The following is a 16,872-nucleotide window of genomic DNA, read 5'->3' as shown; positions in this document are numbered from 1 at the left end:
GGGGAACAAATTTCTTTAAGGTCTTTCCAAACTTGAGCACAAATTTCGTGTAAGATGCCTTGTATCTGACAGCCCGTGAACACTGCTCATTCTGAGAACCGGCGCCCGCCCCGTGCACCACCAACCACGCGCAGTTAGCAGGATTCGAGCTAAGTCGTTAGGCGTTCTCCATGTGGGAGGGCAAGGCAGCCAGCGCCCCTTGGGACAGGATCCTCAGAAGAATCCTGTCTGAAGAATGAAATCCTGCAGAGCGGGGCAGCCTTTCTACAGAAGAAGCCCCGTGGCTTATGGTGTGTGTGCCCACAGCTGCCTGGAACACATGCAGACCCACGGACAGAGATAAAAGGGGTTCACTGATCACAGCTCTGTACCCCGATAACTCAGGATTATGCTGACGGCCAGCGGACAGTCTGTGAACAGGGACACGTCTGAGGGCCCTACTGTGGGGTGAGCCACCAGATGGGGAGGCCCCAGGCAGCGATGGTCTGCATCCACCCCCCGCTTCGCACCACGGTCACAGCCAGAGCTCCCTTTGCCTGACAAACCTGCTACAGGCCCAGAAACCAGAAAGTCCACTTAGGGAATTCACAGGACACGTTCCAGAACCAAAATCTGTTACCAGAGCTTCTAGGGCCCGATGAGCCTAACAGCTCATCATCTCTAGGATTTCAAGAGGCAATTCGAGCTACATATTCCTGTCCCTCCTCTCTCTAACACACCCTCACACACACACACACACACACACACACACAGTCCTTTAATCATGCACATTCACGTTTCTGCAGCAGAAGGCAGGAATATTCTTATCAGGTGGAATGCACACCCTAAGTAGCCTCCATGCACTCACATCAGGGGACTAAGTTTAACTAAGCATGTTCTGAATTTCAGAAGCACCGACTCCGCGCTGGGAAGCTGGGCTGCCCAGGGCGAAGAGCTCACCACCGGAGAAGGTGGGGTCCCGGGGGCCACCACGGGGCCGTGTGAGTGAGCGGCAACACCCAGAGGCTGAGTCCCTGTGACATGGGGACCACAACCAACCATTTGGTTGTGCAAGAGAAAACTATGCAGAAACTCTGTGTAACAGAATGGTACTCGTGATGGAAACTGTGTTATTTTTAAATGCATGTAAAACAGAAGTCGATAACCTCCTTAGAAGGAACACATGCAATTTTGTTAGAGCTATTTTGATTCCTGAGAGGCCTTCTTTTGTTGGCTAAATTCTAAATCTTGGGTCGTATCCTGAACGACGAGAGCTGCCAAAAGTCTGAGTTCCCAGTAGGAACATTTCACTAATGCTATAGTTTTTTAAAAAGGAAAAAGAAAGCGGACCCTTCTGTATGTTGGCAGACCTTGAGCACCACTCCGATGCTCAAATGTTTCACGTTTTCAAATCCCAGCGAACCTCGCTGTGCAAAGTCTGCCCTATTAATTCAGTGTGGGCTCACTCATTGTTAAATTAATGGTTCTGGGGCACCCAGGTGACTGGGTCGGTTAAGTGTCTGCCATTATTTCAATGATTCAATCATTCAGGCATGATCTCAGGGTCCAGGGATCAAATCCCTCAGGGGCTCCCCGCTCAGCGGCGTGCCTGCTCCTCCCCATCCCCACTTGTCCCTCCCCAACTTGTGTGCATGCGGACTCTCTCTCGTGGTCTCTCTCACATAAAAAAAAATTAATGGTTTTAAATTACTCAGTACCCCGCAGACGTACCACGCGACTGCATCCATGTTCGATACGGGCATCCTTAATTCTGAAGCTTTCTGGGCCTGCAGCTGTGGCTCGCTAACCCAGGCCGCGGCCCCCAGACTGTGGGTGGCGCACACTTACCATGCTCACGCCTCTCCTGCAGTGGAATGCGATCAGTGAGGTGTAGTTGAAATGCTTGTCCGCCAAGCAAGGAGTACTACTTTCAAAATTCAAGTAAACTTCATTAGCTATGGGGTTGAGTATTGGGGGTCCCGTGACTCGGCCAATATCCTAAACAAAGAAAAAGCAGACAGCATTTCAGGAAATTGCTCCTTGGCACGGCGAGCACAGGCTAATGCAGAACTGCAAACAGAGTACCTCACGTGTTTGGAAAATGAGCAGCATCTAAAGAAACTAGGTTAACAGCAACTGACTTGACAAGTCTTGACAATAAAGCCACTACTCAGAAAGTTCAGTACGTCAGTGGTCATCAGTTTCGATCCCACGGTTTCTAGCAATAGGATTCTATTTTCAACCATGGTCAGTTTTCAAAGACACGAGGCAGTAGGATCTTATCTCTCCAGGTGTCTCAAGAATGCTGCGTGGTCTCTTATTACCCAATGGTGCGCCACAGGGGCCCACGGATCTGCCCCACGCCGGCTCACGTCCTCATGCCCAGCACTGCCCCGGGATTCCTCAGTTTCCTTGGCATTGCCCCTCGGTACCTCCTTGGGAGGGCAAAGTCTTCCTTCCCATGACATTTTACTGCTCAGCACAGCATCTTCCGGCTGCTCAGTAAATATTTCTGAGCAAATAAACCCAAGAATGAAGGAAAGAGGAATGGCCAGAAGTGGTGTGTGTGTGGGTGATGAGAGGGAGAGTGAGCCGTGGGGCTCTCGTCCATCACCGTGGGGCGTGTTCAGGCCACAATCACATGATGCCAGCTCCAAGCAGGGAACTGGCTATCATTTCTAAGATATGAAAAAGGACAGGCCTGCAGGAAAATACAGCAGATCCTACCTCTCAGAAAAGACTCACATCCAGGTCCCAACCTGTGTGGTCAGAGAGGACAGCACTGAAATGCTTCCTACAAAGATGTGGGTACACCCAGGCCCTCGGCTCCTCATGGAGGTAGGACTCTGTGAGACTCCTATCACCATCAATTTCCCCACCCACTCCCAACATCTCTCCCCACTGACACTGCAGATAATGCCCATTTTTAAAAGGGCATCTCCGGGGACGCCTGGTCGGCTCAGTCAATTAAGTGTCTGCCTTTGGCTCAGGTCAAGATCCTGGGTTCCCCGGACTGGGCCCCGAGTCGGACTCTCTGCTCAGCAGGGAGCCTGCTTCTCCCTCTCCCACTGTCCCTTCCCCCACTTACGTACACACACACACACACACGCGCGCGCGCACACACTTTCTAATAAAATTTTTAAAGAAAAAAAAGGGCATTTCCAGATTTTATGACAGGACTGTGTAAAGCCTACAGATAGATCCTTTGGGACACCTGGGTGGCGCAGTGGGTTAAGCCTCTGCCTTAGGCTCAGGTCATGATCTCATGGTCCTGGGATCGAGCCTCGCATCGGGTTCTCTACTCAGCAGGGAGCCTGCTTCCTCCTCTCTCTCTCTGCCTGCCTCTCTGCCTACTTGTGATCTCTCTCTCTCTATGTCAAATAAATAAAAAAAATCTTAAAAAGAAAAAAACAGACCCTTTTGAGATGCAGCTCAAATAATAAAGCACAGCAGGGATGTGATAAAACATGAAAACGACTCATGAAGACAAGTTTCAAAGAGCCGAAGCTGTAGTACAAAGTGCTAGGAGCCCCCAGCTTTCAAGGCAGAGCCTCCGGCACTCAGCAGATCTGCTCGCGCCCTAGGAGAACCCATTTACCAATGTGCTCGGGACAGGCAACCCTTCTGTACCCAAGACATAAGTTTCAAAAAAAGAAATCAAGTTATCGGTGTTCTTTCTTGCCACTTTACAGAGAAGTTTCCTGGTCAGGATCAACCTTGAGCATCCTAACATGACACCAGAAGTCTAGCTACTCACACGTGTTCACGGTTCCTTCCTCTGCGAGGAGACCCTCGGGCTGCCGTCATCAGCTGACGGCTCGCGGCACAACCCCTACGCTCACCTTCCCCAACCGGACCCAGGACACAGTCCCAGACCCCTGCCCCTCCTTTCTGCCTAAGCAACCCTCCACTGAAAACAAGAAACACAACCTGACAATTGTTGAGAATCCTGCAAAACTCGTTTCCGCCTCGCGCTTCCCATACTTACTATGGGGGGACCGTCGACGGGAACCTTGCACACAGCCGCGCCGGCGGGACAAGGCACCCCATGCATCGGGTTCAGTGGCTGGCAGATGTTGATGTAGAAGTCAGGGCCGGTGTCGGAGGTTTCATCCTCACTCTCGTCATACGCCTCGTAGCCCCCCGTGCGGTGGATGAGCGGGGACAGGTCGATAATGGAGCTTCCGTTCCTCACAGAGCACTCCGTCTGTCAGACAGGGAGGACCTCACTGGAGTTCACAAGAACACTCTCCTCACCACTTCGAAGTCACCCCAGGAATTTAACAGTAGCACAAAAGCAGCACAAAAAACAGATCAGCATTCCCCAACGTGTGGGCAGGCACACCTACTCATTGTTGGGACCACCGCGGGCGGCTGGGCGGTGTGGCCTGCCCTCCGGAGGGGAGCGGCGGGGGACAGTGAACTGGAGGAAAGCCGGTGGGGGGAGCAGGGCCCACCTGGGCTGTGGGTACCCAGGCGTCAAGGAAGGCACTTCTCAGAGGTCACACGGGCCCCAGACTCACCACCTGCTCGCAGGCCAGAGGCGTGTGCCAGGAAAAGAAGAGCGTGCACGTCTGCTTGTCTAGAGAGATGAGCATGGGCCTGTTGGTGGGCCCCACCTCGGGCCTGCACACGAAGCTGATCACGCTCTTGTAGGTCAGACCGGACTTGGAGGGACAGGGGGACCCGCCCTCATACACCAGCTGTAGGACCTGATCCACGTAGGTCAGCCTCTTGTTCGCCTTGCCCACACTGATCCTGGTCTGCCCGAAGCAGGCCCCTGCGTGAACACGGAGGGGGAGGGAAACAGAGTCACGGACTCCGATGACCAGCTGTCTGCAAGCCCGGAGCTAATGCTCGTCACTCTGAGCGCCCAGCGTGGTGCTGGCAAGCGTCCTGCGTCTACTCCTCCGTCACGTGGTCCCGTGCCGCCCCCGCGTGCGCAGAGTGGTAGAGCAGGGACAGTGATGGGTCTTCAGCTCTACTCCTCTCTTTTGCCACAGGAACGTGGGGGCTGGGGACAGCCCTGGGGACGGGAGAGCCAGGCGACAGGCAGGAAGCCGCAGCACTTACCCACACCGGGGGCGCAGTTTTCATTGTCGTCACAGATGCTGATGAACACGAGCCCCTTCTCACTGTAGGCGGCCGTGTGTCCCACTCTGCCACTTAGTGAGCTCAGGTCAAACAGATGTCCTGCGAGGGAGGCAGGGGGACGCACGGTGACGCCAGCAAGCTCACACGTGGACCACGCTGGCTCTCGGGACTTGTGACTTCCTGCTGGGAGTCCCCCACTTGCCTCGTCCACTGACTGGGCCCTAAAGAGGCTCCTGGCCGCTAGTCTATACCATGAGGCTGCGGTCTCCAAGTTTATAGGATAGCTCATCTCTCCTCAGGCGACAGCGCCTCCGAGTGTCCTTGGGGCTGGGCCACAGCAGCCACTAGGATTGTGGGATTCAGGAGGGCCTGACGGCATCCCTCCCGTGGCCAAGGGATGCCAGCTGCAGCCTGCTGAGTGAGTCCCCAGCACAGCCATGCAATCGCACTCTCCCAGCTGCCCCCACACTGGAAGATTAACACAGACACTGACTCCGAGTGAGGCAACTCCGCAAGCCTCAGCTGCTTCCCAACGAAGAAGTCCAAGCAAACATAACTGAGTAGAGCCAAGACAAGCAGCCAACACGCACACACGTGCCCAGAATGCTGCTGCCCAAGGGTGTCCTGCTCCCCAGCTTCATGTTAGGTCCCTCACTCTGGGCACTGATGACTCGCTATCAGGCACTGGTGACCAACATGTCCCTCACTATTGGGGTGGGTCACTGGCAGTGCTGCTGGGTGGGGTGGTGACTAATAGTGTCCCTCAGTGTTGGGGGGTTGGTGACTGGCAGTGCCCCTCACCTGTGGCAGGGTTGGTGACTTGGCAGTTGTCGTGCACGTTGCTCCTCACAGGACAGGCAGCCGGTGTGGGCCAGGAGAACGTATACTCACAGTCCTCCACCGCACTGATGAACATGGGCCTGGAGTTCTACAAGCGAAGGACAGAGCACTGCCAACGTGACCCAATTTCTATGACATGTTCAGCTTACATCAAGTTAAGAGCTTCTCTGCAGCACCACGTTGAATTGTGGTCAGGGTCTTTACGGACCGAGGGCAGGCTGAGAAAAGCAAAGGGTCAAGATCTTCCCGGGATTGCGCTGGGGCCTTCACACACGCAAGGTGAGACAGACTCAGAGCCGGAAATCCACTTGGGGGAACACGGAGATTCTCCTACAGCTACAGCTGGGGAAAGGCAGGCAGGGGACAGGGTGAGGAAGCAGGCTCGAAGGCTCTGGTGAGTCAGGGGGGAGCATATAGCGGATAACACTAAACGCAAAGGAACTCAAACCCGTTACTACCGACTAAACCAAGAGCCCCAGCCAGAGAACTCGTCCTTTCCTCTCTCATCCTCCACTTGCTCTGGCGAAGGCCCCTCTGTACTTCCCCAAGCCTCCTGTGCAAGACAGAGCTGCTAAGACCGATGCAGAGAGTACACTCCTTTCCAGATAAACCTGCAGCAGCTTAGCCACGAGGCCGCAGCCCGCCCTGCAGCCCAGCCTCCTGGGCCCCCCACGGCAGAGCCCCTCACACACCCCCTCACGTCTCCTCCCACATGTCCATCAGCTCCTTCTTCCTCTGCCACAAGCCTCTGCCACTTATGGAGCTGAGAAGGTCTATCGGGGCCCAGGAGTCCAGTCCCCAGTGGCTCCCGTAGGCTAAGCCTCTGTACAGCTCCCCGAGGGGGAAGACCCAGCTGCTGCTGCTGTCAGGGGGCAGACCCCAGAGCTCCTCCTGACATTGCTGGCCAAACACCGCCGGAGGCAGTGGGCCCTCCATCCTAGAACACTGAGGGGCTGGTCCAGCTTGACCTTATTCCAAAAATTAGCTACATCCCAAATTCTGAACAGCACGTGGGGCTTCACCTTCATCTCACACGTGGAGAGGTTCCTGCGGGGAATAACGGTCTCGAGAAACCATTAATTCAGTCCCACACCTGCTTTACTTCACACACAGCAACCCCTGAGAGAGGCGCGGACCACGGAAATGAGCCTGGCTCCATTTACCGCGCCCCAGCCGTGCACCAGCCCTGATGCCCAGGCCCCCGTCTTCTTCCTAAACTCACAACGATTTGGCGAGACGGGAACAGCTCGTGTTACTCACGTGTGAACAACTCAGCATGGCTAAGTAAGCAAGCTAGGAGGTACAGCGCAGCCCTGAACCTGGTCTGCTCACCTTCGGCTTCTCCCAAACTCTATCCGTAAAGGCAAAGAGCACTGTCAAATAGCAGTCTGCTCTACGGCCTTGGGGGGTCTTCCGGGGACCAAGCTTCAAGGAGAACCCACTAATTCTGAGACCTGAACTCCAAGTCAGACACCCCAGGAGTCAGCAAAGAGAGGTAGGTGCCCACGAGCCACAGGGCTGAGGCGACATGGCCGTCACCTGCTGTCCAACAGGGCGTCCCAAGCACTGGACCCACCACTCACACCCCAGGGGAAGCCAGGCCATCTCAGGGGCCCTAGGATCCGTACGGGCCCAGAGCTGCCGCACTGGGGGCTCAGGAGACTGTGTCACTTACCACTTGACTCTCGCTACAGGTGAAGCGGATGGTGGTTGACTTCTTCCGAATCTGGTCTGGACACAGGTCGCCATCGACATATTTCAGGACAGTGGCACCATCTCCCCATTGTGGCCCCTCGCTCACCCTGCCGAGGTTCACCGGCTTGGAGCCGCTCAGGAGACACGCGGCCGCTTCCGGAGGGCACGGCTCTGTGAGAGGAGACACGGTCGTTACCTTGGCTGATTTTCCAGCCTGCGATTTATCTGGTAAGTAACGTCAGGTGCGTGATCACTTGGTATCTGTTGTTTCTTCCACATGAGATGACAAAGATGCCACAGGACTTCTCAGTTAAATGCTGTTTTACTTCAGATGGAAGGAGTAGTGGGGTAGTGGGGAGAATCCAAGATTCCACAGCCTGACTTATTTCTGAATCCCCACTGTGTTGAAGCTAAAATACCTAGATAAGCCAACCGGACATTTCAAATGGCCCACATTCAAGGACCATCTTTAAGAGTTACTGAGAACTCTGCTGATTTCCCAGTCCCTAAAACGTCTGTGCTATCTGCCCTGCATAAAAAACCAGTCCCACCTCATGGATTAGGAACCAAGTTGTCACTGATCTGCCTGGCACAGAAAGTGAGAGGAAGCGGGCCACGACCTCAAGTGAACAGTCTCACCCGCCCACAACACTCTCAGGAATCACAGGAGCACGCGCAATCGCTTTCACTCCCTGTGTCTCCTCCTGCCCTGCTAAGAGTCACCTGCCACCATGATTCCCACCACCCGCCTCCAACTCGTGCTCAAACAACATTACTATGTTCCCAGCAGAGCCTTCAACAAGGACTTTTTCTTTTTCCCAACAAGGACTTCTGCTAGACCATCCCAGGGATCAGTTCTGAGACCCTTAAATAATTACTTCCTCCTGCCACCTCGCGGCCAAAGCGCCTTCACAGAACCCTGTTCTTGCTCCATCTGCCCCCAGTCTGACCACAAGCCATCTGCCCACCGGGAGTCCTCTCTCACCGGAGCCAGCCTGGGGAGACAAAGACTTGCAAACGTTGATGAGGTAGTGCTCGGTGGCTCCTGTCCTTGTGACAGCTTCCCAGTTGTCACTGTACCTTGCTAGGGACGAGAGGTCGAAGGTGTTGCCAGCCCCATCTCTGGAGGGAAGAGAACACTGCGGTTAGGCTCACCGGGTACTCCAGGTGGACACCGAGCACTGGAAAGGCTCGACATTTGAGGTGCAGGCTGGGCCTGACATCCTGGGCCTCAGGTCCCGCCCAGGGACAGAACTTCAGACTGGACCTCGCCCACCACCTCCTGTCAGAGTGAACCTGAGCTCAGGAAACTTCATGACTCGGGTCAGCAAAGTCGTGTATTAATCCAAAGAAGAGCAAAGACAAAGCCTGCAAAGGAAGCACTCCCCGTGCTCAGGGCAGACAGCGCACCCCACAGAGCACGCCCCGTGCTCAGGGCAGACAGCACACCCCACAGAGCACTCCCAGCTCGGAGCACTCTCAGCGGCAGCCGCCTGCCGTCCAGCCCCAAAGCAACCGCGGCCGCGGGAGTGCATGCACTGGTGCAGACTGTCTGCTCGGGCTGAAGTTCACTACTGTACACACCCCACACACAACCGTTGCTCAGAGCCAGCCCCACAGCAGGTGCAGTGTTAACGGGGAGCAAGACAAGCATCTGTCCCCGAGGGCGCCAGGTCCAGCTGGAGCAGAGGCGCAATCACAGATGCCACCCCACGAGGTCCCAGCAGGCAAGAGGAGACCGGAAAGCATCCACTGGTTCAAAAAACATGAGCTAAGCAGAGGGTGTTATATTGACCCCAAAGGATACAAATTACCCAACTTATGAAATTCACAGAAATTATCAGGAGAAACAGGATACAAATTTTTTTAAGTATAGAGTATGTCAGAGGGCATTATTAAAGCTGAAGAGGAAAAACGTCTGCGGCTGGGTGGTTGGGGGAGGTTGAGATTTTAGATGGTGTGGTCAGAGAAAAACTCACCGGCCAGGTGACCTCACTGTATACATTTTTGTACTTCCATGAATTTATTACAATGTGCATGTGTAAGCTTCCGTTCTAACTGATTACTCCATTTTTGACTTCATTAATTCTTATAAAAATGGAGCATAAAAAACATGATAGGAAAAGCTTTATGTACAAAAATATAAAACAAGACTTTGTACACAAATCTCAGAAAACAAAAGACAGCCTCAAAGGGCAGCAAGAATGGCTAAGCCAATCAGGACTATCTGCTCAGAGGTAGTTCACACCCGCTAGAAATGAGAAATGAATTTGTTTCACAAGGAAACGCTCCCGAGGCATTTTGTTGGAAAAAGAAACATTTCAAAACATGACGATTCAACATCACTAAATGCAGATTCCTGAATGTACACTTTACCATACGTTACTGAAACTCAAATAATTACTTTACCTAAATAAAATAAAAATAATAAATAAATAAAAATAATTACTTTACCTAAATAAAAGGAGAGAACGCAACCAAACAGAACAGGAAGGAAGGAAAACATGGAAATGACTCTACTTTTCCCCAAGACTGAATGTGACACCCCTGCGATCCCTTTCAGGTCTTCACACAGAAGAGGCTGCATGTCCCTTGCCCGCTCGGAACCACAGACAAAACCTCCAGGGATGGGACACAACGTGCCTATTTTGTGCAGTTCCAAAGACACTCCTGTTGGGAGTCATACACCGTAAAGTCCTCTCTCTTACCTCAAGGGCACCCAAACCCACCCAATTCCAGGAACCACAGGTGACCGAGACCAAAAGGGCCACCGACAGCCCCCGAAAACCTACGTCTGGGGGCCGCATCTCCCACACCACCCAGCCCCTCATCCTCTCCACGCCTTCTTCGCTGCTGTGCCCTCAGACACAAGCAGCGTGCGACGGTGGAGGGGAGGCCAGGTGATGTCCTAGTCACCCCGCTGCACTTACACCAGGGAATCACACAAGGTTTTCTGTCCCAACTGCAATCACCCCCCGGTGCGCATCTTAACCCAAAATAATCCCTGACCCGAAGCTGTGAAGGACTTGGAAGTTCACCTGGTCCCAGTGCTCATCTGACTAGGAAGGGATGAAGGCTTAGAGAAACCACCTAAGCTAACCTCCCGTGCCCCGAACTCCGAAGCTGGCCCAAGTTCCTCCGACATGAGGAAGAGTCAACAGACGCGTCCACTCACTTGAAGGAGCACTCGGTCACGTCAAAAGGCGCACAGGCGTACTGCGTCCGCCACTCGAACAGGTAGGAGCAGTCTGAAGTCTCCCTGAGAAACACGGGCTGGAAGGGGAGAGACGCGTCAGAGGGGGCGCTCCGGCTCACTCCTCACACTTCGGATTCGGGAGCGAACACGGGAAAGGGTGGTCACGAAGGGCCACGCAAGCTGACCAGGGTTCCAACGCACCTTCTGAAACTGAGGCACCTTAACTCAGCTACCCGAGGGAGTCTGAAACTCCAGAGCGGACGGAGGGCCGGGAGCACGGGGAAGCCAGGCGGCCACCCCACAGCTGGGAGCCCACTCACCCTCTGGGTGCTCCGGTCACAGTAGAAGAAGATGGTTGTGGAGCGCTGGTACACCTTATGGCAAGTGTCCCCCCCAGTGTAGTTCATCTTCAACAAGCCATTCTCATACGTCAGTTTCTGAGTGAGGAGACCTGCTCAGAGAGAACCGGATCAAAACAAGGACTGGCGCCACCATGCCTGCCCTAGCAGACCCGTCACATCCCCTGAGCCAAGGGCTAGAAGAGCGGGCACGCCCGGCCCTGGGTGCTGGAACCTGCTCCCGGCCGCGCTGCGCCGCAGGCCTCCTCTCGCCCCAGGTCACCACGTTAGAGACTCACAGTGGGAACGACGAGTGGCAGCCACTCCCCAGCCTCGTCACCTGAGAGGTGGCCCCTACGAGTTCCCCCACACACTTGTCACATCAGCTACTTCTTTTTCAAAGTTCTTCAACTTAGGGGCAGCCGGGGGCTCAGTTAAGCATCCGACTCCTGGTTTCGGCTCAGGTCGTGATCTCAGGGCCGTGGGATCGAACCCGTGCTCAAGGAGGAATCTGCCTGAGCTCCTCTGCCTCTGCCCCTCCCCCCACCTTGTGCCCACGAGCTCTCTCGCTCTTTCTACAATACAATCTTTAAACGTTCTTAAACACACTTCACTTGCCCAGCTGCGGAGGCAGCCCTGTGAACAACAGCCTGCGCTGTAAGTTCCGAGCCAAACCCCGTCCTGGATGCCTCCCCTCTGACTCAAATCTAGAAAGTACTACCTCAGAATACCCACCACTGGCTACTTCAGCCTGCCCCGAGTTAAAATAAAGCATCAACAACCGGAATTACTAAGAACAAACAGATAAGATGCTCTCACAACATCTGCCGGTACAGATTCTGCTGAAGAAAACCAAATGACATCAGAAGCACCATGAACACGGCTTTCTTCTGACTCTAGAAAGAGGCCCCCCTTCAGTGTAACACCTTAACACGTAATTCCTCTGTTGCACAAGAGCAGAAAAAACCACACAGTACCTGCCACTTTCTGAAATCCCTCGGGTCCCCGCTTCTCCTGACACGAAGAGATCGCCTTGGACTTGTCACTAGTGGAGCAGACCTTTGAGGACAGCGTGCCACAGACACGGAAGTAATAGGCGTACTCGCCCGCGGTCACGACGGTGTCGTTGGCAGCCAGCGGCTTCAGGTCGTACAAGTTGCCGTGCCTCGGGTCCTTCACCTCACAGTTGTCTCCTTCAAGAACACACAGAAATGAAGGGCAACCGTGATCCCACGGACACTCACACTGTCGGGCAAAAAACGTCTTCCGATGTTTAATCAGGTGATTACTGTCTTAAAATAAGCATTAAATACCATTTCCACGTTTTCTCATCGTGCTTGAACACACAGTATAAACTACCTATCAGACAGCCTTCCAGAAAAGCCAAGGTCACAGGGTAAAGATCCACTTAACTAATCAAAACGCCAAGTTAAGGTTCCTAAATGCAGGAAGGCAATAACCGCCCATCACTCCAGGCAGGAGAGGAGAATGTCACTGGCAAAGCCAGGCAAGCACCAGAGTCAAAACCCATGGGTAGGAAACCATCCCTCCACTACGTAGCATCTCAGGACCATGCACGTGGCCAACGCGACGGGGTTTTGCACCTAGGATGCTGTCTGGAGTCTCTGCTACTTCAGCCGTTTACAACTATCGGGGGGCGGGACCCCAGGTCTTACCTTCCACTCTGATGACGGGACAGGCTTCCACCGTTCTCCAGACAAACACATACTCACAATCATCCAGAAGCTGAAATGTTGGGGATCCCTATAACAGAAACCGACAACTTATGTTTTTATGTTTTAAAGTCAGTCAGAAAGATAGCCGCAATTAGCCTCCAGCTTTCAATCTCCACGAGGCGAAACATAGAGCACTTGTTAAATACATGTAGGACGTGGAGAAGAATCTAGCCAAATGCTACTGAAGGCCTAAAGCCCAGGAAAGCAGGGGCAGCTCCGGACGCAGAGAGGAGACGCAGAGAAGGGAGGCGCCGACGGGCAGGCGCTGGCGTTCAGCCGCTCACGCACCGAGGTCTGAGCGCACTCGAGCATGATCCTGGTGGAGAAGCGCTGGTTCCCGCACTTGTCGCCGTTGACGTAGACGATACTCAGGGACCCATTCGCCGCGGCCTGGGGGCTGATCTGCACCACGCCCAGGTTCCAGCTGTTGTCTTCTGACACCAGGCAGGACCCCACTGCGCTGCCTGCAAGAGCCGGGAGCTCGACTGGGGCCGGGGGCGGGAGGAAGGGAGACGGAACTGAAGTCAAATGCTCTCAACTCACCATGGCATCCAGGAATATAAGGGAGGGGGTTGCAAACACTCAAATAGAAAGTTCTCTTTCTTCCATCAGCCGAGGTGTCCACAGCAGTCCAGGGCTTCCTGACTCTGCTTAAGCCACTCAGGTCATACTCATTCCCAGCATCATCTGCAATACACGGAAACACAGGCTAGCCCTGCTTTCTCGCTGACCGCAGACCCCTCATGCACGAAACTGACGCCGGTTGCTAAGGACTCGGGCGAGCCACCGGAAGCACAGAGTCTTCCTACAGACACGTACACTCACTCTGCCCCTCTAAGCTGCCCTTCGCAAGGGGGACCACTGACAGGAGGTCCAGAGCCTGAGGCCTCCTTGGGACACTGTTCGGCATCCGGGGTGCACCTTACACAGCTTCACAGCCTTTCTTTTAGGTCCTCAAATAAGATCTGATAATATTTCTTTCCCCTGAGTTTTCTTCTGTTCTTAAGCAGCTTCTGATCCCAAAATATAGATTAAAACCCTTAGTCCAGATTCTCTTCAAGAGAAACATCTCAAACATAAGGATCAAAGAGGCACAGAACACAAACAAGCCAGACACTACCACACACTTACACGTGCGTGTAGACAGACTCACACACACATGCATGCCCTTGACCGGCCTTCCTAAACCGGGTCCTCTCAGTCTTACCTGTGACCTGGCAATCCACAGGAGAAGGGACGCAGGCCAGTGCAGTCTCAAACTCAAAGAAAGTGTTTCGGATCCCCCGGCCAGAGTCAATGTCCTGATGCAGGAATGTGGGGTTTCCTGGGTAAACATCATCGTTGCAAACGAAGCGGATGATAAAGGTATCAGCGGTCCCTGGGGAATGAAGAGGCCAGACTTTAAGAAACAGAGCAGCCATCACGATTCATCCCAGAGCAGCAGCGGCCACTGGGAACAAACCTCACAGCCCCCCTTTAAAATGACGACACCGCCATGCTGGTCTGCTTCCTGAGGCCTGACATGAACTGCTGAGTAGCCACTCTCACTGCAATAGTGATCCACACAACCACGGGCTCATGGGGTGAACATAACGTCCTCTGTCCTGATATTCCAGAAAACAGGGAACCGCAGCATCCGCTCATCAACCCAAACATGAGCTAATGTCATTGATTCCCGGACAATACTGAGTTCCTAGTACACAGCAGTGAACGAAAGACATGTTTCCGAACACAGAATATATTGGGGAGGCTGTGGGCAGGGGGCGGGGGCCACTGAAGGGCTCCTGCAGCCAGGGGTGGCAGCAAGCCACGGAAGGACCCGCAGCAGTCCACGGGGCGGCAGGTAACGCCATCATCCCCATTCGGTCCAGGGGGCACCTGAAGCAAAGAGGTTTAGTAGCAAGCCAGAGATGACAGAGCTTTACGTCCAAGAACCTCCTGAGCGGCTGGCTGTGGGGAGGCTGGGACCGGGGCAGGAGGAGGGAGAGCCAACAGCACAACCCCACTCGTGAAAGGGCCGCACGCCGGGGCCTGGCAGAGCACACAGGACGATTAGGGAGTATGGGGCCACGGCCCAGAAGCGGGAGGTGGGGGACAGGACAGCAGATGGCTCTCGGTACATGCCCAGAAGGCTCCCAGTCACGAAGACCCCGGGACACCCAAGAGCTGCACCACACATGGTCCAGAGCTCACCTGTGGCGGGGGAAAGTGGCCCTTTGTAGGTCAGGGTTATAAAGCCCTCCGTGGACAGCTGCAGGCTTTTCTCGAGTCCAACCGGCCTTTCTGGCTTCAGGTTCTTGAGATCCTCTGTCTCAATCTCCGCCTCGCAGCCAGAGGCTGGTTTTCCATCGATGGTCCCGCACACGGGCATTGCACCACACACGTTAAACTGGGGGCCAGACAGCGAGAACCACGCACGTTAACTCGGGCCACGTAACGCCACCAACAAGAGCCCCAGCAACTCAAACGCTGCCCCATGACCCAGACAGCGTTCAAGTACCAAGCACACGCTCGGGCCGTTCAGACCTGAAGTTCGCACGAAAGGCAACATCTGAAGCCCAATGACAATGCCCATGAGCTGCTTCAGAGGAACACGCAGCGCGCTTCCTGACACTGACACAGCGCCACGTCCATGAAGGCAAGAGGTTCGCCGCAGGGGACAGAATGCGGACAGCGTGCTGTCAGTGAGGCAGGACATGCTCTGTAGCAGGAAGACACAGGGCGGCTCCTCCGCTTCCGCTAAGCACTCGTGGACGGCATGTCCACCATCGAGGTCACACGCTGAAAGCACTTTTCTTAAAAACTGAAGCCCCCTACTCCGGAAATGGCCACCGGGTGGGCTATGCGCAGGAGACCTCGGGGACAAAATGCTGGGGCGGGTTCCCTTTCCTTCTTTCAAGGTCTCATCTGTGAATGAGCATCACGGCTGAGAGAAGCCCGGGCCTGCCCTGCTGAGCCGTGGGCACTGGCTTCTGGCTGCCTGCACCTGCGGCCCCTCCGACTGAGGGTGCAGGCCCCAGGGAGATGCCTCCCTCAGCAGCTTCAGCAGCGAGGGAGGGCCCCAGGGGGACCTGGGGGCAGCGGAGCCCAGCAGGACCAGGGGACGAGGGCACAAAGCCAGGGAGTGGGCTGGAAGGCCGTGTTGCCCTAAGTGGATGGATGGCAGCAGGCCGTGATGTCGCCCAGGACCCACAACACACCTGCCACCTCCTGACGCCCCTGCCGGCAGCCACACGCAGAGCCTGCTGGCTGCTTCTAGCACATTCTTTATGAGGTAGAGCACCTTCCAGCATGTCCTCTACGTGGGTCAACAATGTTCTCGTCTGCCTGCCTGCCTCTCAGTCTCACGTGTGGGCACATATGCTCTCGCCTATTATAAACCAAACTGCCTGAACAATCTGGGAGTCGGGGGTAGGTGGAGGACCTGCCGAAGAGCTGCTGAGGGGCAAACGCTGTTCAGTGCTCTGCCGGGCAGCAAAACAAGCTGTATGCTCTCCTGTGTGAGGTATACCCGCACCTCGGTATCAAATCTACAAAAACGTTCTTATCCCAACTTCGTGTTTTCGAAGGTTATTCTCTCATTCCGCCAGGCCTATCAATGAAACAAGTGCTAGCAGAAGGTTCTAGAACATGGCCACCTGGGTCATCTCTCGTTTCAGGATCAGGTAACTACCACTTCCCCTTGACTGGTGGTTCTCAGACTCCAGGGGCATCGGAATCACCCGGGGGATGGTTAAAACAAACTCATGGATCCACCGCACAAAAATCTGTATTTCTAACAAATTCCAGGTGACGCTGACGCTGCTGGTCCAAAACCACAGCTCCAGACACACAGCAACAGATCAGGAACAACTTATTTTTGGGAAAATAGCACCCTCACATCAGCACTATGACAGGATGGGACTGAGTTTTTCCTCCCTTTCCCCTTGAATTTGGGTTTTTCGTCTCCTCCTGGGGGAGACCTGCCATCGCTGCGCCATTCCTCAAGACACCA

General features: G+C 54.4%; 1 protein-coding gene across 1 annotated transcript in view; it reads right to left on the bottom strand.

Annotated features, from left to right (window-relative positions):
- Positions 1-16,872, bottom strand: part of IGF2R (insulin like growth factor 2 receptor) — a 95,968-nt gene that overhangs the window by 17,032 nt on the left and 62,064 nt on the right. Inside the window, exons 22-36 of the mRNA XM_059401378.1 lie at positions 15,072-15,267; positions 14,086-14,256; positions 13,422-13,565; positions 13,167-13,342; positions 12,819-12,906; positions 12,120-12,335; positions 11,125-11,255; positions 10,784-10,881; positions 8,594-8,730; positions 7,589-7,779; positions 5,875-6,001; positions 5,053-5,172; positions 4,503-4,759; positions 3,968-4,186; positions 1,828-1,977 (exon numbers count right to left, since the gene is read on the bottom strand). Of these exons, the coding sequence (XP_059257361.1) occupies positions 1,828-1,977; positions 3,968-4,186; positions 4,503-4,759; positions 5,053-5,172; positions 5,875-6,001; positions 7,589-7,779; positions 8,594-8,730; positions 10,784-10,881; positions 11,125-11,255; positions 12,120-12,335; positions 12,819-12,906; positions 13,167-13,342; positions 13,422-13,565; positions 14,086-14,256; positions 15,072-15,267 (2,421 nt within the window). The remainder of the gene's footprint in view (positions 1-1,827; positions 1,978-3,967; positions 4,187-4,502; positions 4,760-5,052; positions 5,173-5,874; positions 6,002-7,588; positions 7,780-8,593; positions 8,731-10,783; positions 10,882-11,124; positions 11,256-12,119; positions 12,336-12,818; positions 12,907-13,166; positions 13,343-13,421; positions 13,566-14,085; positions 14,257-15,071; positions 15,268-16,872) is intronic.

This window comes from Mustela nigripes, chromosome 5, assembly GCF_022355385.1.
Source record: "Mustela nigripes isolate SB6536 chromosome 5, MUSNIG.SB6536, whole genome shotgun sequence".
NCBI lineage: Eukaryota > Metazoa > Chordata > Mammalia > Carnivora > Mustelidae > Mustela > Mustela nigripes.
The sequence above is the reverse complement of the archived record's forward strand: the minus strand, read 5'-3'. Positions and strand labels throughout refer to the sequence as shown.